The sequence below is a fragment of the Conger conger genome, chromosome 9 (genome assembly GCF_963514075.1).
Source record: "Conger conger chromosome 9, fConCon1.1, whole genome shotgun sequence".
NCBI classification, from domain to species: Eukaryota; Metazoa; Chordata; class Actinopteri; order Anguilliformes; family Congridae; genus Conger; species Conger conger.
In genome coordinates this window covers 11,881,681-11,904,859 of record NC_083768.1, presented here as the reverse complement: position 1 = coordinate 11,904,859, position 23,179 = coordinate 11,881,681, and the positions used below count along the sequence as shown (strand labels likewise).

Sequence of the window (23,179 nt, the reverse complement as noted above, 5' to 3'; positions counted from 1 at the left end):
CCCCCCTCGCCTGTGTTTACCACACCTCTGTCGTGTTTACGGCAGACGGGAAGTGCTTCCGGGTCATTGTGGTGCATGAAGTCTTTATGGTGCACAGGAAGTGCTTCCGGGTGGTTTCGGTGCATTAACGGCTGAACTCTGATTCCAGCATACGCTGACTATCCTCCGGCAAACAGGGGGGCTGGGCATCAGTATCGCGGGGGGGAAAGGCTCCACCCCTTACAAGGGGGACGACGAGGTAAGGGCCACGGCCAGACGAGGCACTGCGATTGGTGGGCGGGGGGTGGGAATGGGCGGGCCTTGTGGAAGGGTGAACCGTACATGGGGGTGCACTTGTGTTGCAGCAGAAATTTAAACTCAGTGAAGAAGGGTACGGGTGAAAAAGTTGCGTTACTTGCCTATCCTGCTCGCATTTTTTCCCAGTGTTGTGTACCTTTGCGGCTTTGTGGGTAGACTGAGCGTTTATCTATTTCTCACGTGTGTGTGTGTGTGTGTGTGTGTCTTTGAGTGTGTACCTTTGCATGTCTGTGTGTGTGTGTCTGTGTGTGTGTGTGTGTGAGTGTGTACCTTTGCATGTCTGTGTGTCTGTGTGTTTGTCTGTATCTGTGAATGTGCGTGTGTTACACGTGTGTAACTCGCCTCTCTCTTGTCTGTTTAGGGAATCTTCATCTCTCGGGTGTCTGAGGACGGGCCTGCTGCCAGGGCGGGAGTCAAAGTGGGAGACAAACTGCTGGAGGTACTGTGTGTGTGTGTCTATGAGTGTGTGTGCGTGTGCATGTAGACGCTGTGTGTTGGTGAGGATGCAGTGTGTGTGACCGCCCGTGTCCCCCCCTCCCTCCCCAGGTGAACGGGGTGGACACTGCGAGCGTGTGTGTGTATAACCGCCCGTGTCCCCCTCCCTCTCAGGTGAACGGGGTGGACACTGTGTGTGTGTGTGTGTGTGTGTGTGTGTGTGTGTGTGTGTGTGTGTGTGTGTGTGTGTAACCGCCCGTGTCCCTCCCTCCCCAGGTGAACGGGGTGGACACTGCGAGCGTGTGTGTGTGTGTGTGTGTGTGTGTGTGTGTGTATAACCGCCCGTGTCCCTCCCTCCCCAGGTGAACGGGGTGGACACTGCGAGTGTGTGTGTGTGTGTGTGTGTGTGTGTATAACCGCCCGTGTCCCTCCCTCCCCAGGTGAACGGGGTGGACACTGCGAGCATGTGTGCTGTGTGTGTATATATAACCGCCCGTGTCCCTCCCTCCCTCCCTCTCCAGGTGAACGGGGTGCACCTCCAGGAGGCGGAGCACCAGCAGGCGGTGGAGGCCCTGCGCACCTCCGGCACGGCCGTCTCCATGACGGTTCTGCGGGAGCGCATGGTGGAGCCGGAGAACGCGGTGACCACCACGCCGCTGCGGCCCGAGGACGACTACTTCCCCCGCGAGCGGCGCAGCGGCCTGCCTCTCTGCGCCGACCCCCCCTCGCCCGCCGGCGGCCGCCAGCGCCTCGCCGCCTGCCTGGCCCGCAACGACAAGGGCCTGGGCTTCAGCATCGCCGGGGGCAACGGCTCCACGCCCTACCGCCCCGCCGACACCGTGAGTGGGAGGGCCGGAGACCGAGATGCGCGTTACGCTTCTGCACCACGGCAGAGGCTAAACCAGGAAAAAAAAAACACACAGAGGCAGCCCTGAAGTTCCCTGAATTTACTGGCTCTACAATGCTAGCTCTAGAGCATTAGCTCTACAGCACTAGTTTTACAGTGCTAGCTCTACACCACTCATTCTGCAACATTCGCTCTACGATGCTAGCTTTACGATGCTAACTCTACGATGCTAACTCTACGATGCTAGCTTTACGATGCTAACTCTACGATGCTAGCTTTACGATACTAACTCTACAATGCTAGCTTTACGATACTAACTCTACAATGCTAGCTTTACGATACTAACTCTACAATGCTAGCTTTACGATACTAACTCTACAATGCTAGCTTTACGATACTAACTCTACAATGCTAGCTTTACGATACCAACTCTACAATGCTAGCTTTACGATACTAACTCTACAATGCTAGCTTTACGATACTAACTCTACAATGCTAGCTTTACGATACTAACACTACAATGCTAGCTTTACGATACTAACACTACAATGCTAGCTTTACGATACTAACACTACAATGCTAGCTTTACGATACTAACACTACAATGCTAGCTTTACAATACTAACTCTACAATGCTAGCTTTACGATACTAACACTACAATGCTAGCTTTACGATACTAACTCTACAATGCTAGCTTTACGATACTAACTCTACAATGCTAGCTTTACGATACTAACTCTATAATGCTAGCTCAATGGCATTAGCTCTGCAGCACTAGCTCTACAGTGCTTAGCTCTATGTTGACTGAAAGTAGCAGGTTTATTTTTATTTCATTGGGGTTGTGTGTAATGTGTCAGGGCTTGAGTTCTGTTATTGGTGTGTATTAACGGTGCAATATTAGAGGATCACTTCAGCCAGAGGCAATATGAGCCTTTTGCAAGTTGCTTTGTTCTGTAGTTTGACTTGGTATATTCTGTACACTAATCTGAAATGGATATGTCTACATTTACCTGTGTGTTTTGGAACACTGTTAAGCTTATAAGCCTGGTATCTAGGTGTGTCTATTCTGTGTAGAAGAGCCATTTGAGAACTTTAAATTCTCAGTAACTCAATCTTACTCGTATCATTGACAATTCACCTCCAAAGATTGTGTATTTGCCATCTTTTTGCTGTGATCATAGTACAGCTGTACAAATTTGAGTGAATACATTTCTCAGGTATTTATGAATGTGATAAAAGATTGGTGTAAAGTATCTGGGAAAATTCATTATGAAGGTTTTGTGATTGGCAGCTCAGGCTGTCAGTCAGCCTCCCTGCTTTTCAGTTGGCTGTGGATTGGCCACAGCCTTTTCCCAAGCCCCTCCCCGTTCTGCAGCGGCCACAGGCCCGCGGTTGTTATGGGGTTGTTATGCTGTGAGGTCGCCATCGTCACGGTAACCCCTCTGTTCTGACAGGGTATTTATATCTCGCGCATCGCCGAGGGAGGGGCCGCTCACCGTGACAACACGCTGCACGTGGGCGACAGGGTCATCTCTGTGAGTACACGCCCCCTTATCAGCTCTCCCTCATGCTCCCCCCCCCTCTCTCTCTCCCTTTCTCTCTATCTCTTTCTCCTCCCCTCTCACTATATCTCTCTCTCTCACTCCCACTCTCATTCTCTCCCTCCCTATCTCTCTCCCCCTTACGCCCTCTCTCTATCTCTTTCTCTCTATCTCCCCCTCACACCCCCTTCTCATCTCTCTCTCTCTCTCTCTCTCTCCCTCCCTCCCTCCCTTTCTCTCCCACCCCTCATTCTCTATATCTCAGTCTGTTTTTTTTTTTTTTTTGCACTCACACAATAACATGAACACCAGCACCTGCATGCCATTCTCACTCTCTCCCACTCCCTCTCTCTCGCACTCGTACACAATACCTCGGAGCAGTTAACGCGGGGATAGGTAACCCAAGTCCTGGAGCTGGTTATGTCTCTGCTCTTTGTTCCACCTGAGTTCGGAGTTCATTAACAGTTCATCCAGGTGTGTGGTTGTACGTTTGGGCGGAACCACAACCCGGAACATCTCTGGCACTGCTACCTCTGGTCCTCTGAGGATTTGCTGATGCTTGCACTGGTGACATTAAACACACATTAATGGTCTTGCATGCGAATGGGAGTCACGGTGGTCAGTGAGTACAGTCGTGCCCTGTGCGATGAAGAGCACTTCCTGTGCCTGGGTTGGTTGTAGCTTACTGTACCGCACCCGTGCTGCCCCAGACACACACTCCTGTTCGTTTGCGGCCCATAGCAGTGTGTGTCATAACTGGGGTACCTGGCTGTGGGGGTGACTGTTCATATCGCTGTTCGTTTTAATCTCTGTCAGATTGTCCGGAGAACAACACACATGCACACACACACATGCACACACACACACACACATACAAGCACACACGCACATGCACATACATACAGTTTTCAGTCACATCACTCTCTTGTCAGGCTGTCCGAGAATGTGGAAAATTTCGTCCAAAATTCATCCAGCCCTCGTAGTTACATAACAGCCTTGTATTTAAAAATATTTTGAGGACATGACATGGAGAATATCAGGCTGCTGTATTGGCAGTGATGTTAGTTTATGCATTAAAACAGTGTTACATAGCTGAAGTGGATGCTGTGTGCTGTATGAAATGGCGCCCTCTGGTGTTTCTGCGGGTCTGTGCAAGCTGAAATACTCACCTCTGTCTGAAAGCTAACCGTCTCTCTCTCTCTCCTGCTCTCTCAGTGAAGGGCACCATGGTTACCTGGGTGCTTTCTCTTCGTTTATCTTTGTTTTCCCTTCTCCGTGTGCCTCCCTCCCTCCTTTTTTTGCTCTCTCTCCCTCTCTTCCCTCCCTCTTTCTCTTCCCCCCCTTCCCTCTCTCTCTCCACACGCTCTGCATGCCCTCGACTAATATTCACGCTCCGCCTCCTTGCCTGTGGTGTGGTGGGCGTGGTGGTGGGGGATGTGGGCGGAGCCTCTGCTCCCGCTGCCATGGTAACCGCACGCATCGCCATGGCAGCGGCCGCAGCTGCATGCCGTCTTGGCCGGTAAGAGCCGGTACTGCGTGGTCAGTGCTGGCTTCTGTTTCTCACTGTAACCTGGAGGTCCCCTCTCTCTGCCTGTCTGTGTGACCTGGAGGTCCTCTCTCTGCCTTTCTGTGTGACCTGGAGGTCCCCTCTCTCTGCCTGTCTGTGTGACCTGGAGGTCCTCTCTCTGCCTTTCTGTGTGACCTGGAGGTCCCCTCTCTCTGCCTGTCTGTGTGACCTGGAGGTCCCCTCTCTCTGCCTGTCTGTGTGACCTGGAGGTCCCCTCTCTCTGCCTGTCTGTGTGACCTGGGGCCCCTGTCTCTGCCTGTCTCTGTGGCCTGGGGCCCCTGTCTCTGCCTGTCTCTGTGACCTGGAGGTTCCTGTCTCTGTCTGTCTCTGTGACCTGGATGTCCCTCTCTCTGCCTGTCTCTGTGACCTGGAGGTCTCTGTCTCTGTCTGTCTCTGTGACCTGGATGTCCCTCTCTCTGCCTGTCTCTGTGACCTGGAGGTCTCTGTCTCTGTCACTCCAAAGCCTCTTAATCACAGCTCAATCTGTATGTTTGCTGGGACTGGCAGCAAGAAAGCCATGATGATTGGCTCTTTCACAGTCATCTTGTCCACTCCTTAACTACTTCCTGTAGGGCAATGTACAGAGGCTTTTCCCAGGCCATGAACGACGTTCAGCCTTGAAAATGTAGCTCCTTTGAAAAGGGAATACTTTAAAGCGCAAAAGGTAGATTTAGAGTTGAGCCACTCCACATTAAAATGACAAACGCTGGAGAAATGTTCCCGCATAATATTTCGGTTTCACAGTGGTCATTTATCCAGACTTCAAACCGGTCTGATCCCAGCTCTGGTAGCTGTGGATGTTTGGCCACCCTGACCTGTGGAGCCTCACCATTGGCCTTGTGGGTAATGAGAGGGCACTGCGGCCGTGGGAAGCCCGGCTGCTTGTCGCCGTGACACTATGACACTATGGCTTCTCGCCCTCCGCCTCTCTCTCGGTTTTCCTTCCCTCCTCCTCTCTGTCGGGTGCGCTGTCACTAACCCTACTGCCATTCACTCGGCAACGGTTGCCATGGTGCCGTGTATTCTCGCAGATTCCATCGGCTCTCAAATTGAGCTCCAGTAGCAGTGTAGGAGACCAAACGTACCGCGTGCTTGCATCGACCGCAAATGCGTTTCTGACTGGTTTTTCAGAAACGCACACTACTCGGGAAAGCGTTAAAGTACGAGACATTAGACTTTGCAGTACTGGTATCAGATGTGTCTTGAATGCTCTTGCAGTCTTGTATACTCCTGTTACCTTTAAAGAGATAATACACTGCTAATTTGGCTGTATCTGACTGCATTGCTGCATTGTATTTATTCACATTTAGGTTACATTTATTTAGCTGCTTTTCTCATCCGCACCATCTTACCGTGTAGGCCCCAGTCCTGATTTCAGCAGCTTTTTACACACTCCCAGCTGCTGTATGAGACACATGAGCTACTGTACTCCCACATGAAATGGGCCATATGAAGTGAAGTAGGTTCTCCATGACGCGATGCACAGAATGTACTTAAATCAGCCTGCTCCGTTCCGTGCCAGCTGATGGAAAACCGTAGAATATTATCGCTGTGTGTGTAATTGACGTAAATACTGACGTATACTGGTAAAGGAAGTCAGAGGGCTGATTATATAACCCGGGCCCTGTGAGATGCACTGCCAGGGGCCCCGGGCTCTGTGAGATCCACTGTGTGTGGCCCCGGGCCCTGTGAGATGCACTGTGTGTGGCCCCGGGCCCTGTGAGATGCACTGTGTGGGGCCCCGGGCCCTGTGAGATGCACTGTGTGTGGCCCCGGGCCCTGTGAGATGCACTGTGTGTGGCCCCGGGCCCTGTGAGATGCACTGTGTGGGGCCCCGGGCCCTGTGAGATGCACGGTGTGGGGCCCCGGGCCCTGTGAGATGCACTGTGTGTGGCCCCGGGCCCTGTGAGATGCACTGTGTGTGGCCCCGGGCCCTGTGAGATGCACTGTGTGAGGCCCCGGGCCCTGTGAGATGCACTGTGTGTGGCCCCGGGCCCTGTGAGATGCACTGTGTGGGGCCTGTCGTGTGTGACGCTGGCGGTTCGCTGTGGATGCAGATCAACGGCGTGGACATGACAGAGGCCAGACATGACCAGGCAGTAGCGCTGCTTACCGGCACGTCCCCCACCATCACCCTGCTGGTGGAGCGAGAGCTAGCCCCCTCCTCCCCAAACCCCGCCCGGGCACGGCCCCACTCCCCCCCGCCCCCCGAGCCCAGCCCGACCGCCCACGACCGGGCCAACCTCCTCAGCCAGCCCCTGGAGGACCAGTACCCCATAGAGGTGAGGTGCGGGGTGGGGATCTGTAAAGAGGGGGTGGGGTTGCAGTTGGGGCAGGATAGTCATTAAGCTGATATGAGTTTATATGTTATAAGTTGTTATAAAATGTATGATTTTGGATTTCTTTTTTTGACAGCACAAATAGTTTGAGGGTTTTTTTAGAATTTTTTTATAGACATAATTTCCTTGACAAATTCTCTACCTTTCAGAATGGTTGCTAGTACAGTAAGTACAGCCCTGTACTGTACTATATCAGGGGGCAGGTTTGTTATCCTGCTGTAAACTATATTTAAGATCCATGCACGTGGATTGAGTAATGGCACCAGTTATGGAGGCCATGAATGTTGGACCTTAATAATCCTCCCAAGGCAGCTGGCCTTGTTTCTCTTGTCCAGTGGTGACATTCCTAGAAACTAATACTAAAGTCCCAACTTCCTGTTCCGACAGGAAGTGACTCTGGTGAAGGCGGGCGGCCCCCTGGGGCTGAGCATTGTGGGAGGAAGTGACCACGCCAGCCACCCGTTCGGCGTCAGCGAGCCGGGCGTGTTCATCTCCAAGGTAACGTGATCGGAGGTGGAAGAAGCGGGGATTACTGCACACTGGTCTGTGTGTTACCAGACAGCCATTCCTGAGAAAAAGCTGTGTTTCCCGTTTCTCAGTAAGAGGAGGCGTGCTTGTGATAGGAGGCGTGCTTATTCTAGGAGCCTTTTTTAAAAAAAATTAGGGAGCAGGTGCGCTTATTTGCGAGAGGAGGCATGTCCTCCACGAGGAGGAGCATGTCTGGCACTGGCAGGGCGTTGCCGAGTAACCGCGTGGCCGTATCCGTGGTTACAGGTGATCCCGCACGGCCTGGCGTGTCGCAGCGGGCTGCGCGTGGGCGACCGGATCCTGGAGGTGAACGCCATCGACCTGCGGCACGCCACTCACCAGGAGGCGGTGCACGCCCTGCTCTCCAACCGCCAGGAGATCTGCATGCTGGTGCGCCGCGATCCCGCCCCGCCCGGCATGCAGGTGAGACCCTGCCCGCTCCCCGCTCCCGAGCCAAAATGGCTGCCCACCGCGTTTATTTTCACTGTATATAGTGACAGTACAGACAGACGAGTGGCCCTGCCCTCCCTGCTTTTGAGCCAAAATGGCCGCCCATCGCATTGATTTTCACTGTACATAGTGACATTACACACAGGAGTGACCCTGCCCTCCCCGCTCCTGAGCCAAAATGGCCGCCCATCGCATTGATTTTCACTGTACATAGTGACAGTACACACAGAGGAGTGACCCTGCCCTCCCCGCTCCTGAGCCAAAATGGCTTCCCATCGCGTTGATTTTCATTGTATATCGTGACCGTACACACAGAGGCGTGTCCCCACCCTCCCCACTCGCACACACCGAGGCGTGCCCCGTCCTGCTCCTCGTCCGAAAACCCGTTCCTACCCCCCCAAGCACTTAGAAGGTGCCAGTAATGAATCTGTGGTGTAATAAAACCTTGGGAGAAGGGTTGCTTTCCACTCTTCCCTGCTGCTGCAAATCTACGCTTAAGTTATACAATTCTCAGAAAGCAGGACTCGGTCCTGGTGCCGTTCGACAGACTCATGAATCAGGTAATCGTTCTATTGCTACTATTTCAAGTAGGCTGAAGTCTCTTGCCAAGTTCTGAGAAGGTTTATCTTGTCTAACAGAGCTGAGAGACCTGCTACGCAATTACTGTCTAAGTCGGTACTGGGCACCTGTGATTCAAGGTAGTTTGAGGCAGTTAATATATGACTTAAATTAACAATTATAATGCTCACATAGCAATCACTACTGGTGGCTGAGAGCAATGGAGTTTTAGAATGCCGACTTAGAATGTTGAAAAACACATTCCAAAAAAAATGTCTCGATGCGTTAATTGTGTTCAATCTTCTGCCGGCTCTTGTGACAGGTAGCCTTTGTCTGCGGTTGGAATCCACCTTCTGTTGTGCGTTACTGTTAAGCCCTACCTGGGGGGGGGGGGGGGGGGGGGGGGGGGTCTGCTATGACAGTGTAGTAGCAGTGATCGCGTGCTTCTTTGCAGGTAATTGAGATCCTCAAACAGCCGGGTGAAAAGCTGGGGATCAGCATCCGCGGAGGTGCCAAGGGCCACGCCGGCAACCCCTTCGACGCCTCTGACGAGGGCATCTTCATCTCCAAGGTAACGGGCCCCCGTCGGCGTTCGTTAGTGTCAGAGAACACCTCTGCCGTAGCTGCTCGTGTGAGGTCCGGTCTACGGCTGGCTTCAGAACAGGACTACAGTTCCCATCAGCCCCCCTCCAAGCGTGATGCGAAAAGAAAACTTTATTGTTCACATAGTGGGAATTTGCTTTTGGCTTCATCATATAAAGACGTGAACGAACCATGCAAAAGTACAGAATACAGTAAACATTTTAAAAGGCTTATACAGAAATGCATTGTTTGAATGCTGGCTTGAAAACTGTGCTAGATCCGGAGCAAATGTGCTCTGATAACACAAAAACGGTAAGCATAGTTTTATGAGTGCTTATGGGAACTGAAGTCCAAAATGCAAATGGGTAGTGTCTTCCACACTAAGAACTGTAAGTATAACCATGACTATACTGATGACAGTGTGAGCCTCCACACTGATGCACAAAAACCTTCTGCGAGTAGTCTCAACTGTCATCTGCCATTTTGAATGTGACGCCCTGTGAATGTGAATGGATTTTGATTGGCTGTCAGTGTTTTTATTGTTCATGCTCACTGTTGTTGTTATTGTTGATGTGGTGTGGACTAATCACTAGCTAATGTTACACCTGAGCTGGAAAGATTTTTAACACCATGAATTTATAGTTCTGTATAGTTATAGTCCTTGGTGTCGCTTGGCCTTGGGTCTGTTGTGCGTTATCCTGACGTCCCGTGCCTCCCCCTCCTCCTCTCCCCTCCTCCCCCCTCCTCCCCTCCTCCTCCCCCCTCCTCCCCTCCTCCCCATCTCTCCTCTTCCTCTCCCCTCCTCTCCTCCTCCTCTCCTCCTCCTCTTCCCTCCCCTCCTCCTCTCCCCTCCTCCTCTCCTCCTCCTCCTCCTCTCCCCTCCTCTCCTCCTCTCCCCTCCTCCTCCTCCTCCCCTCCTCCCCTCCCCTCCTCCTCCTCCTCCCCTCCTCCTCCTCCTCCTCCTCCTCCTCCCCCCTCCTCCCCTCCTCCCCATCTCTCCTCTTCCTCTCCCCTCCTCTCCTCCTCCTCTCCCCTCCTCTCCTCCTCCTCTTCCCTCCCCTCCTCCTCTCCCCTCCTCCTCTCCCCTCCTCCTCTCCTCCTCCTCCTCCTCTCCCCTCCTCTCCTCCTCTCCCCTCCTCCTCCTCCTCCCCTCCTCCCCCTCCTCCTCCTCCTCCTCCTCCCCTCCTCCTCCTCCTCCTCCTCCTCCTCCTCCTCTCCTCCTCCTCCCCCTCCTCTCCTCCTCCTCCTCTCCTCCTCCCCCCTCCTCCTCCTCTCCTCCTCTCCCCTCCTCCTCTCCCTCCTCTCCTCCCCTCCTCCCCCAGGTGAGCTCCAGCGGGGCGGCGGCGCGGGACGGCCGTCTGCAGGTGGGCATGCGGATCCTGGAGGTGAACAACCAGAGCCTGCTGGGCATGACGCACGCGGAGGCGGTGGGCGTGCTGCGCGGCGTGGGGGACACGCTGGACGTGCTGGTGTGTGACGGCTTCGACCCCAGCGCCGCCGCCGCCGTGGAGGTGAGAGCCCCTCACCCCGCCTTCTCCATCTCACCACGCGTCTCTCCTCACCCCGCCTTCTCCGTCTCACCACGCGTCTCACACGTAATCCTGCTGCCTTCAAATGGCACTTTTTGAGAGTATTTAATCTGCTCCAATGCACCAGGCAAGCTTAGTGAAGCATAGAAAAGTATTTGAATTTAAAAAAAGATGACACATTTTGACCCCTTTCATTTAAACATTGAAATATTTAAATTGTCGCTCTTTATCTTCAGGAAGGTGTCTGCTCTGACACCATTTAGGCACCGGCACTGTTTAAAAGTATCGTTTGCGGAACAGTGAATCATGTGACACCTGATCCTAGCTTCATGCCTATGCCAATGCCAATGCTAACGCTAATGCTAACAGTAGTGCGTGTTTATGTGCGTGTCGCCCCCAGTCCTCCCCCGGGGTCATCGCTAACCCGTTCACCGCGGGGCTGAACCGGAAGAACAGCCTGGAGAGCATCTCGTCCATCGACCGGGACGCCAGCCCAGAGGCCCCGGACGCCGTGCTGCCGGTGAGCTCAGAGCTCTGCGTCCGTCTGCGTCCGTCTGCGTCCGTCTGCGTCCGTCTGCTTCCGTCTGCGTCCGTCTGCTTCCGTTTAGGGCTGTGGGTTGTGCCAGTGCCCTAAAGACCTCACATTTTTAACCCAGTGAAAGTGTACGGTTCGACCAAGCTCAAATTAAATCCAATTATACAAACCCCAATACATTGTCCAAATATAAAAATGACAATTGAAATTTTTATTGTGGAAAAGCTACCACTTGACAGTGTGCCACAATGTCAGCTTTGACCATTGTCTTTTTCTCCTTATTAAGCTTAAAAAATACCCTGTTTCTATACAAACACTTTCTATGGGAAAGGGCGGAGGGAATATTTGTGATTAATGGCCATACACTATCTATAATACACCCTTTTTCTCTCCCTTTTCATCTCCCTCCCTCCCTCCCTCCCTTTCCCTCTGTTCCAGGAAGTGGAGAAGCAGCGAGGCCCCTCCCAGTGGGAGAGAGAGGAGGAGAAGAAAGTGGTGAGTGCACCTGGAGTGTGTCACCCTAGAACACACACACACACACACACACACACACACACACACACACACCCGCCCTCCAGTGCTGCAATCTCCAAACGGAGAGCGCCCTGTGTTAGTCCCGCCCGTCTCGAGATGACATTGGTGCATTGCCATCCATCACTCGTAATACCCCCCCTTAAACTAGGAACCAGAATATTGAATGCTAAGCAGAGTCGGTGCATCTTTGTAGCCCTTAGATATGGTGATTGACGATTAGCATGTGTAAGGCTAATTATAACATGGCTGAAATCTGCTTGCCCCTTTTTAACCCTTTAAGGAGCGAGGTCACAAATATGTGATTGGAAAGTTCTTAAGATTCCGATGCTGGTGTAGCAATCACGACTGGTGGTGATTGAAAGCACTGGAGTTCTAGAACTACAATTTTGAAAGAAGCATTGGAAAAAGAACCCTGCTCATTGAAGGGTTAAAGGGTAAAAGTCTCTCTTGCAGATTCTGAAGGGTGTGGTTGTTCTTGAAGACGCTCCTTAAAATGCAAATGGGCTTTTCTGAGTTTACAGATTCAAGCCCTTCTCCCTGTGCCAACACAAACTAATCTGCAGATAAACCGTGCTGCTTTCTGTTGGCGAGCTGCAGCAGTCTTGCTCGAACATGTGTGGCTTCTGCCCTCCCCCTCTCTGTCCGATCTCGTCTTCTCTCATCCTCTCTGCCTCCCATCCCTTCATTCTGCCGCGTACGATACATTCAACACACTTTCCCTCACAACATTCCCCTTCTTCTGTCATCTCTTTGGATCCCGAACTGCTCCTGTTTCCCCCTCCCAAACTCTGCCATGCCCCCTATGGGGCTCAATGTGTGGCTGGACCCCCCCCCCCCTCCTTTCGGTTGCACCCCTGTCTGAAGGAGCGCGTGTACCTGGAGGTGAAGGTGAGGGGTGGGCGCCAGCTGTCCACTCACACCATCCCGATTCTCCACCAGGGGGAGATGAAGAACAGCAGCAAGGAAGTCCACTGCTCAGAGTACAAATGACTAAATCCTCTGCAGTAGCCTTACAAAATCAGCAAAGAGCTGCAACATAGCTTTCATTTCATTCTACAAAGCCCAAAAATTATCACTTCTCATGTCGTGTGAAAAGGCAATATATTGGCTACCTGTGTTGCAGTGGAAGGTGCTGATGCAGGAGAGGGCCTCGATTTCAGTTCTGACCCCACTGCCCCTGCCCCTGACCCTCTGACCTCGGCTTGTCTTCCTGTCCCTCTGACCTCGGCTTGTCTTCCTGTCCCTCTGACCTCGGCTTGTCTTCCTGTCCCTCTGACCTCGGCTTGTCTTCCTGTCCCTCTGACCTCGGCTTGTCTTCCTGTCCCTCTGACCTCGGCTTGTCTTCCTGTCCCTCTGACCTCGGCTTGTCTTCCTGTCCCTCTGACCTCGGCTTGTCTTCCTGTCCCTCTGACCTCGGCTTGTCTTCCTGTCCCTCTGACCTCGGCTTGTCTTCCTGTCCCTCTGACCTCGGCTTGTCTTCCTGTCCCTCAGAACTTCGGTGTGGAGCCGCTCAAGCTGGACTACAGGACGCTCGCCGCTCTGCCCACCACCAGCCTGCAGAAGGTGAACCGGGTGAGTGCCTCACTGCCTCCACACCGGCCCGTCTTGGGGAGAGGGCAGCGACGCTCCTCCTCTGTGTTGGGCTGTTTAGGAGCTGATATTGTACCCGAGAGGTTGCAGGATTCATTCCTCGCGTGGCCACTGCTGTCACTCTCGAGCAGAATAATTACTCTTAGAAGTAGAATAACTACTTCTTTAACCCTTTAATCTGTAAGATCACAAATATGTGAGTAGAATGTTCTTCTCTGGACATTCTAATGCTGATGTAACAATCACCGCTGGTAATTGAAAGCAGTGGTGTTCTAGAACACTCGCTTAGAACTTTTGACAAAAACATTCCTAAAAACCTCCTCTTGAAAAGGGTTAATTGCCTGGGCGAAGCAAGCCAGTCGTGATCTGCCCCCAGCGCAGCTGAAGAATCGCTAGCCGTGCAGTGCATCGGCAAGGCCGGTCTTGCCCTCTGATTAATTTTGATTCAGGGATTTAATGGTAACCGTGGTTACAGTACTCCCATTAAAGGGCAGGCTGTTCCTGTCCTGGCATGATGGAGTTCTCTGGCAAGAATTCTGGAATTCTGGGTGTTTGCACCCAGAAACTGGTGCCTGCTCTCGCCGTGGCTAAAACATCATTGTCAGATTGATTCTGTAATGTGTTTCAGGCCATTGGCACAACTCTGTGAGCATGACGCTTTAAAATCGAGAGAAGTCTGGTTTGTCCACGCAGTGAACACACTCCTTTATGTTGAGTTCTTAACAAGAGACACCTGGCAATGCGCATATCTCTGCTACCCTTGACATTTTCCGTTCAAACGGAGCTAATCCTGTCGTGTTTGTCCCAAAGGACAAGATGTTTTCTTTTCATTGAGTTTCGTCCAAATCCTCTCCATAATGACATTTAATCGCCCTGTTCTTAGACGGGTGGGCACACCGCAGCTGGCTTGTTGAAAGTCAAATTAATACTTTGATGACAATCCATTTCATCAGTCCTTTTGATAATTCACCAATGCATTATGCAACATCAAATCTGGATGGCTTTATTCTTGTAGCTCAGTCTGCACATATACAGCAGATTTTGCCAAATGTATTGTCTTTTTCTTGGATACCATTCTATTCCACTGTGATTTTTATTTTTATTTTTATTTTCATTACATTCCTCACTGTGGTAACATTTTTACTGTCACCTACCTGTGAGGGAGGTAATAGCAGTTGGAGCGTAGTTGGGTTGGGCGTGGGGGTAGAGAAGGGCAGGGTACCTCTGAAAGGCAGGTTGGGAGGGTTGGAGGCCTCTTTGCAGGTTGGGTGGGTTGGGGTCCTTTTTGCAGGTTGGGAGGGTTGGGGTCCTCTTTGCAGGTTGGGTGGGTTGGGGTCCTCTTTGCAGGTTGGGTGGGTTGGGGTCCTCTTTGCAGGTTGGGTGGGTTGGGGTCCTCTTTGCAGGTTGGGTGGGTTGGGGTCCTCTTTGCAGGTTGGGAGGGTTTGGGTCCTCTTTGCCGGTTGGGAGGGTTTGGGTCCTCTTTGCCGGTTGGGAGGGTTTGGGTCCTCTTTGCCGGTTGGGAGGGTTAGGGGCCTCTGCTGGTTGGGAGGGTTGGGGTCCTCTTTGCAGGTTGGGAGGGTTAGGGGCCTCTTTGCAGGTTGGGAGGGTTGGGGGCCTCTGCTGGTTGGGAGGGTTTGGGTCCTCTTTGCAGGTTGGGTGGGTTGGGGTCCTCTTTGCAGGTTGGGAGGGTTTGGGTCCTCTTTGCAGGTTGGGAGGGTTAGGGGCCTCTTTGCAGGTTGGGAGGGTTGGGGTCCTCTTTGCAGGTTGGGAAGGTTGGGGTCCTCTTTGCAGGTTGGGAAGGTTGGAGGCCTCTTTGCAGGTTGGGGTCCTCTTTGCAGGTTGGGAGGTGTGACTATCTCTCCTTCCGTCTCCTCCAGACTCCTTCCTCTGAGCACCAGGGCACGGGCAGCCCGTGTAGAGATGGCCCGTACTCCCCCCGAGAGTCCCCCTACTCTCCCAGGGATTCCCCGCACTCCCCCCGAGACGTTGTCTTCTCACCCCGAGATGCCCCGTACGCCGCCAGCACCCAACCGGTGAGCAAATGCCCTTTTTACCCCCCCTATGAATCAACAGCCCCTGTCTAAAATGAGTTGTGTTAACGACACCTGTTCCGGTGCTGAACTTCGACAGGAACCGGGTGGTATGGTCCGGTGAGGCCGTAATCGAGCCTTCCGTCCATCCAATGTTCCAGGGTTTGGTGTCAAGAAGAGGGCACTTAAGTTGAACAGGATGTCATGCCTACAGTGTTGTGTAAAGGTGGATCTTTTATATTTTGGGGTAGTTTCGCATCTACTGGTTTGGCGTCCCTGTCAATGTGATGAACTCCAGCAAGCGTCAAGATCCTGTGGACCAAAAAACCTGAAGTCGTCAGACGACGATCCCGAAGATACCTCAAAATCAACCGCGAAATGCTTAGCTGAGCACAAATTGAACATTTAACAATGGCCCACCTCAGCCATTCGACTCGATTTGAAAATGTGTGTCGTGCTGGATCAAAGATGGATGTCGGTCATACGCCCTTCAACCCCCCATCCCCTCTTTTTTTATTTTTTTTTTGTTGCTGGCAGAAGCTCCCTGTCCCCTGCTCCCCTCAGCCTCCCAGGAGCCCCGGGAGGGAGACCCGCTTTGTAAGTGGCCCCAGAGAGCCGCCTGCTTCCTGCTCGTCTGGGCGGTGGGGCTTGGCGCGGGGGGGGGGGGAGAAGAAAAGAGCTTTTTTTGCGGTGGTTGCTAAACGGGGCCCTGGGAGATCTCTTTGAAGGCTTCCGTCCCTCATCTGCTCTCTTCCCACATCTCTCCCGGCATCGATGCCGTGGCCTTACCAGTTCTCCTCAGCGCTTACTCTTTCATCATGCAGTCGGAAGCAGGTTGTTCTACCACCTGATTTACCCATTTATTTTGTCTTTCAGGCCAACGTTAATCTCAACCCCAATGCATCTCCCAAGGAGAACTCACTGGTCAGTATCTACGTACAGTTCAGTCCACCTTCTGCAGTGGCTCCCAACCCTGTTCCTGGAGCTCTGCCGTCCTGTAGGTTTTCCACTCCAACCCTAACAAAGCACACCTCATTCAATAGATAGAGATCTCCTTGAGCTGTTCATTAGTAGAATCAGGTGTGCCAGATTTGGGTTGAAATTAAAACCTATGGGAAAGTAGATCTCCAACAATTGTTTTGGGATCCACTGACCTCCTGTGCTTGTACTAAACTGATCATCGAGAATAATGTTAGTTATATCCCTATTCCTGAATAGTGCTGAGATGATTAGAGGAATCTATCTTGCTTTTTCATTTAAAGATATTCAAGTTCCTCTCAGAACAGTCTAATATATTGCACTTGGTTTAGGCATGGATAATGCCTTGCCATTCATGCAGAATTGTACAGAGCAATGTTTAAAAATGAGAGATTTCCCTCAAAAATTGATTGTATACCAAAAGAGAAAGCTTTACATTGACCATTAGAAAATTGCCAAGTCTGAAATAATGAATTCCATTGTTGCACTCCATTGTAAAGTATTGCAGGGTAAGTGTTTTATTTTGACTCTGCTCCTCAGACCAGACCAGGCGTGATCCAGCCCCTCTCCCGGGTGTGGCAGAGCTCCTCCTCCCCCAGTCCGGAGGGCCGGGGCAGCCCCAACCCCTTCCAGCACAGCCCCTCCCCCGTCAACTCGCAATCCTCCGTAAGAACCGCCAGAAATGCGCCGGAAGCCAGTGTCTGAGCAGTGATTAATCGCCCCGATATCCAACATTTCCTTTTGCAGCGCTGAACAAAAATCTTCCACATCTCTTGGTATTGTCAGCAGGCGTGCGTGAATCCTGCTTCTTAAGCGGGAACTTTTCGATGCGTCTTAAGACGAGTGTGTCGAAAGCACTGTAGCCTGCTTGTAAATGGAGCTGTTCTTCTCAGGCCAAAGATGGCCGACTTGAGACGACTAGCTTGGCCCACCTCATGAACAAAATTACCGCCTTCTTCCAAAAGGACCCCATTTCTAACAGCAGGACAGTGAAGAACAGGGACATATCTAGGTTTACTTGCTCCAGATTTCCACAGAACGAGTCGGCATTCGGCAGTTTCTTCCCTCTAAAGCCTCATGGAAATGAGCTCATCTAGCTCACGTTAGCTCCAGAGGCTTGTGAACTTGCACTATGTGTGACCTCACAACCCAGGTTAACGCCACTGTAGATTCATAGTCATTGCGCCAAAACGTCTTCCTTTATGATTATATCCCTGCAGTAACAGTGGGGGGGTATTGGTTTCACTCTGTTTTGCTGTAGGCATTTTAACCTATCCATCTCTTAAGTTGCAGACTAAAATTCTTCCCCTTGTTTTAGTGTGTATTCGACAGTTCAGAAATATGAGCGCATGCTTTGTAATTAACGAGGCCTCTCGTACAAACATCCACTTGAATTTTCTGCCTAGTCTCCAACTCTCCTATCTTCCTTTGGAGTCAGGTGTCACTCTTTTTCTGATTTCATGTTTTCCTTCCTCTCACTCAAACCCTCAACTTGTCCCGGTTTCCTCTCTTCTCTTTCCCTCCTTTTCTCCTTCCTCCCCTCCTCTCGTTCTCTTCCTTCCGCCCTGCAGCCTTTCACCCCTTCCCCTCTCTCGCCCGACGAGTTTCCCACCAATATCAAGCAGGCGTACAAGGCCTTTGCCGCCGTGCCCCACTCTCTGGCTGTGCTGGAGCCCCGTCAGGTAGGCTGGGTCCCGCCCCTGGGGGCCCCTCTGGGCTGCTCTCCCATCCCACAGTGACTTGCAAATTAGTTCTGCACCCACCACACGATTTGACTTGCATGAAGCGATGTGACATTTGCCTTTCTTGCATGGAGACGACAGCGAAATGGAATGTATTCCCCTAGCCTACCAGTTAAGAGTTTAATAGACTTTACTGTCAGCCTTTTTTTAAATTTTTTTTATTTTATTTTTTTTAAATTTTTTTTAGAAGTAGCCTTGTATGTTTTCCAGTTCAGGTTCTTCAGTTCTGGTCTCAGACTCTCGCCCGGTCTTCCATACAGCCATCTGAACTCCTGATCTCCTCACACCTGACTCTGTGTCTGTGTCTCTGCAGGACACTTCCAGCCAGAAGAACCACATTCACCCCAGGCATATGTCACCGGAGGTGAGTCTGCATACGGATAACCGCGAAATTCATGCATTGTCTTCTTTGCATGTGTCAAGAGAATTTCTCTCTCTCTCGATAAGTGTGTAACTCCACAGGAAGGCTGGCTCTACTGGTGAATTTTCTCCAGTTGTTCTGAATTTATAGGAAACTGGGTCAAGCGTTGCAGTAGTACTGTGTTCTCTGAAGGTTGGTATGTTCAGATGTGGGGAAACGCCTGTTGGGTTATGACACCAGATGGACAAGAGAATCCATTTTCACTTTGCTAAAGTTGCATCACATCAGCAGACGGAGCCGTGTTTGAGAAACCTGGCTGAGAGTGTGTGAATGGATTATGGGGACAGTCCTTGTGTGTGAATGGCTTGTGGGGACAGTTATTGTGTGTAAATGTCTTGTGGGGACAGTTATTGTGTGTAAATGTCTTGTGGGGACAGTTATTGTGTGTAAATGTCTTGTGGGGACAGTTATTGTGTGTAAATGGCTTGTGGGGACAATCCTTGTGTGTGAATTACTTGTGGGGACAGCTATTGTGTGTAAGTTACTTACTTGTGGGGACAGTCCTGGTGTGCAAATGTAAACGCTTGTGTAAAAGTCTGTGGCTGGTGCAGAGACGTCTCTGTGGCTCTTGCAGCCCGTGCAGGACGAGGTATTTGAGGATAAAGGGCGGGGCGAAAAAGAGGGGAAAAAAGGGAAGGATAGGCCCCCCGTATCTCCTCGGCCATCCTTCTCCCCACGCTCCCCGCTCGCCCCCGACCGCAAGGAGCCCACGAACATGGCCGCTGTGCCGCGTGTCTCCAGGCCCTCCGTGGAGCTGCAGGTACCTGCCCGGGCAGGGTGTGGTCTGTCTGGCTGCTGGGCTCTGCTGGAGATGGGATTGGTGATGGTGCTGCATTGGAGGCGGCAGCGGGATCATATCTCAGGGTTGTTCGATTCTAGTCTTCCCTTTCCTCCCCCATCTTTATTTAACTGTGGAGGTGCAGAACCTTCTTTGTTGTTTGCAGGGCTTCTCTTCTGGGGTGGTGTACACCAAACTAAAGTCACACAGCCCCCAAAACTGCTTGCATCATTGTTGCTAATATCTGTGTGAGGACTCAAGACCACTCCAAGTGGATTATTGAATAGTACTGGTAGAGTCTTCTTTCTGGAGTTTTAAACAATGAGCAGACACTCTCACAATTGGCACCAGATACTGGCTTAGTGTTCCTGTTGGCGAATCTGCCATTCAATCCAAGTGTCTTCAAAGTCATTTAGCCTTTCAATAAATGTGCATACATTTTTTTAAATATATAGAATACCTTGCACAGCACAATTAAGGTTGTATATTTGATGTAACCTTCACTCAATACAATAACGTTTTCTGATCATGAAATGAATGCATTCACTGCTGTTTTGTCATAAATAACACATTGAGAGCTACTTCTAACATGCGACTACGAGTGGGGACCTTGTGTGTAAATGGCTTGTGGGGACTCGGAACCATCCTTTTAAATTGTGTGTGACAGTCGTGTGTAAATGGTATGGTAAATGGTTGGAATTTATATTGTGTGTGTGTTATAAATGGTGTGTGTGTGTGACAGTCGTGTGTGTGTGTGTGTGTGTGTGTGTGTGTGTGTGTGTGTGTGTGTGTGTGTGTGTGTGTGTGTGTGTGTGTGTGTGAGAGTGTGAGGGAGACAGTCGTGTGTTAATGGTAAATGGTTGCAATTTATATAGTGTGTGTGTTATAAATGGTGTGTGTGTGTGACAGTTGTGTGTAAATAGTGTGTGTGTGTGTGTGTGTGTGTGAGACAGTTGTGTGTAAATGGTTGGAATTCATAGTGTTGTGTGTGTGTGTGTATAAATGGTGTGTATGTGTGACAGTTGTGTGGAAATGGTGTGTGTGTGACAGTTGTGTGTGTGTGTGTGTGTGTGTGTGTGTGTGTGTGTGTGTGTGTGTGTGTGAGAGAGAGAGACAGTCCGTAGCTTGCTCAGAGACCTCTCTGTGGCTCTTGCAGCCCCTGCAGGACGAGGTATTTGAGGATAAGGTGCGGAGCGATGGCAGCAGAGGGAAGGAAAAGCCCCCGGTCTCCCCGCGCCCCGTCATTTCCCCACGCTCCCCCCTCTCCCCACGCTCCCCCCTCTCCCCACATTCCCCCCTCACCTCCGACCGCAAGGAGTACATGAACATGGCGGCAGTGCCGCGCGTCTCCAGGCCCTCCGTGGAGCTGCAGGTACCAGCCTCACGCGGGCACTGTGCCCTGGCAGGGTGCGGTCTGGCTGCTGGGCTCTGCTGGGCTCTGCTGGGCTCTGCTGGGCTCTGCTGGAGACGGTGTCGGTGATGGTGCCGCGTCGGTGGCAGGAGTGGGATCATATCTTAGGGGGTTTTCGATTCTGTTCTTCTGTTTCCCAAACCTTACTGGACTGTGACAGTGCAAAACCCTCGCCGGTGATTGTGCTGCGTTGGTGGCAGAAGTGGGGTCGTATCTTAGGGGGGGTTTTCGATTCTGTTCTTCTGTTTCCCCAAAACTTCCTGGACTGTAACAGTACAAAGCTTTTCCCGATGGTGCTCCATTGGTGGCAGATGTGGGATGGTATTGCTGGGGGTTTTGACTCTATTCTTCCATCTTCCCGATCCTTACCGCACTGCAAGGGTCCAGAACCTTTCTTATGAAACACCAAAGCTTCTCTTCTGGGGTGGAGTGCACCAAACAGATGTCATTTCCCCCCCCCCCCCCCCCCCCCCTGATTATGCCATTGTTGCTAATATCAGTGTGAGTACTCCAGACTACTCCCAAGTGCTTTGAGGGAAAAATCGTTCCTGGTGCGGTCTCCTCCCTGGAGTTACGCATGAGGACCTGACCTTCACAGTGCAGCTGTAATGTACATAAACTGGCCCTCTGCCAATCAGCCATCAATCCAAATGGCCTCAAACTGTCATTTGACCTGTAAAAAAATGTGCATTTAAAACTCTTCGCAGTTACGTTTTTATAGAATGCTATGCGCAGCATACATAACTTGGTACATTCACACACTCTATATTACTAGGTGAATGTAAATGTCTGCATTTTCATATAGCGCCTTTAACCAAAGCGCTGTACAATTGATGCTTCTCATTCACCCATTCCCACGCACACTCGCCATGCACAGCACCAACCAGCTCGTCAGGAGCAATTGGGCGCCTTGCTCAGGGACACTTCGACACACCCAGGGCGAGATCGAACCGGCAAACCCTCCGACTGCCAGACGACCGCTCTTACCGCCTGAGCCAATGTCGGCCCTTTTGATAATAAAATGGCTGCACTTCTGTTCTGTTTAAATGGCACACTGAGAGCAACTTCAAGCGTGAAATTTGAGTCTCCCCTGTGGATTCGAACTCTCAGACCACGCCAAGTCTGCTGACAACCAGGCCCTTTACACGTTTGAGCTCCTTGGTGCACCCCATGTCAAATGTGTTCCTGTCATTCAACCTCAAGTCCGGGGTTTCGGCAGCTTTCCTATCTGTCCGGGCGTAGATTGTTCTGGAAGCCTTGCTCGTCATCCTTCATGTGAGCAAGTGGGTTTCTTTACTGTTCTTCAGGGCTTCTTCAGGTCTCTCAGCGTGGTATTGTGTAGGCATCTTTCAGCGCTGAGAAACCTGTAAAACCTCAGCCATTCATTTAAAGGAGAGAACACAAACGGGGCGAAAAAATGTATATATTTTTTGCATCGCACTACTAATTATACACATTTTGTGTCATTGAATTGGGCAACTGATTTTAGTCTGTTCAGGGACCAGAGATTTTGTCTGTACTTTTTGTTCGCTTTTGAGTTGAGTTATCTGAGGAAGTCCTCCGTTCCAAACACATCTCAGTTGGAGATTGTAGAGCTGGCAGGCTGCGCAGCAGTTAAAGAACGACTTCAAAAAAAAAAACCCGAAAAGATTAATATTTAATCTGAAGTTTTTGAGTTTGCGTTTCCCTGGGAACCTTACGTAACGATCGCCTTTCATTCCTCGTTTCCATCGTGCCAGGGCTCCCTTTGAAATAGACTGCTTCTACTGCTGCGGAACTCGCCCTGGAATAAGCTAGGGGGGCAAACAAATCCAATTAACGAGGCGCAATTAGAGTCCATCGACTGGCTGCTTCAGCAATGTGGTGCAGAGAATATTTCAGACTTCTAGTTGTTGTGAGTTGGGTTCTCCTTCATGTGGAGTTTTCGTAACGCCCCCCCCCCCCCTCACCCCCTCGCCCCCCCAGACGCCGCCGGGCCGGGGGCTCAGCAGCCCAGAGCAGCGCTCCTTCAGGGACCGGCAGAAGTACTTTGAGATCGACGTGAAGCAGCCCAGCAGCCCCGACAGCAAGCCCAAGCCCCGCGTGTCCCTGGTGGGGGAGGACGACCTGAAGAAGATGAAGGAGGAGGAAGGTCGGTGCTTCTCTTCTCTTCTCTCCCCTCTTCTCTCCCCTCCTCTCCTCTTCTCTCCCCTCCTCTTCTCTCTTCTCTCTCATTTCTTCTCTTTTCTCTTCTTCTCTTCTCTCCTCTCCTCTTCTTTTCTCTCTCCTTTCTTCTCTTTTCTATTCTTCTCTCCTCTCCTCTTCTCTCCTCTTCTCTCCTCTTCTCTCTTCTCTCTCCTTTCTTCTCTTTTCTCTTCTTCTCTCTCCTCCTCTTTTATCTCTTTTCTTCTCTCCTCTCTTCTCTCTCCTCTTCTCTCCTCTCCTCTCCTCTTCTCTCCTCTCCTCTTCTCTCCTCTTCTCTCTTCTCTCTCCTTTCTTCTCTTTTC

At 51.3% G+C, this 23,179-nt stretch overlaps 1 protein-coding gene across 1 annotated transcript in view; it reads left to right on the top strand.

The window, feature by feature from the left end:
* Positions 1-23,179, top strand: part of LOC133136212 (protein scribble homolog) — a 100,396-nt gene that overhangs the window by 62,048 nt on the left and 15,169 nt on the right. The window contains exons 17-37 of the mRNA XM_061253506.1: positions 149-238; positions 659-736; positions 1,254-1,571; positions 3,035-3,115; positions 6,746-6,970; positions 7,415-7,525; positions 7,802-7,978; positions 9,018-9,134; positions 10,468-10,656; positions 11,075-11,194; positions 11,648-11,704; positions 13,235-13,315; positions 15,211-15,366; positions 15,901-15,960; positions 16,240-16,287; positions 16,882-17,007; positions 17,913-18,023; positions 18,397-18,447; positions 19,079-19,264; positions 20,439-20,654; positions 22,659-22,824. Coding sequence (XP_061109490.1) covers positions 149-238; positions 659-736; positions 1,254-1,571; positions 3,035-3,115; positions 6,746-6,970; positions 7,415-7,525; positions 7,802-7,978; positions 9,018-9,134; positions 10,468-10,656; positions 11,075-11,194; positions 11,648-11,704; positions 13,235-13,315; positions 15,211-15,366; positions 15,901-15,960; positions 16,240-16,287; positions 16,882-17,007; positions 17,913-18,023; positions 18,397-18,447; positions 19,079-19,264; positions 20,439-20,654; positions 22,659-22,824 — 2,764 coding nt within the window. The remainder of the gene's footprint in view (positions 1-148; positions 239-658; positions 737-1,253; positions 1,572-3,034; positions 3,116-6,745; positions 6,971-7,414; positions 7,526-7,801; positions 7,979-9,017; positions 9,135-10,467; positions 10,657-11,074; positions 11,195-11,647; positions 11,705-13,234; positions 13,316-15,210; positions 15,367-15,900; positions 15,961-16,239; positions 16,288-16,881; positions 17,008-17,912; positions 18,024-18,396; positions 18,448-19,078; positions 19,265-20,438; positions 20,655-22,658; positions 22,825-23,179) is intronic.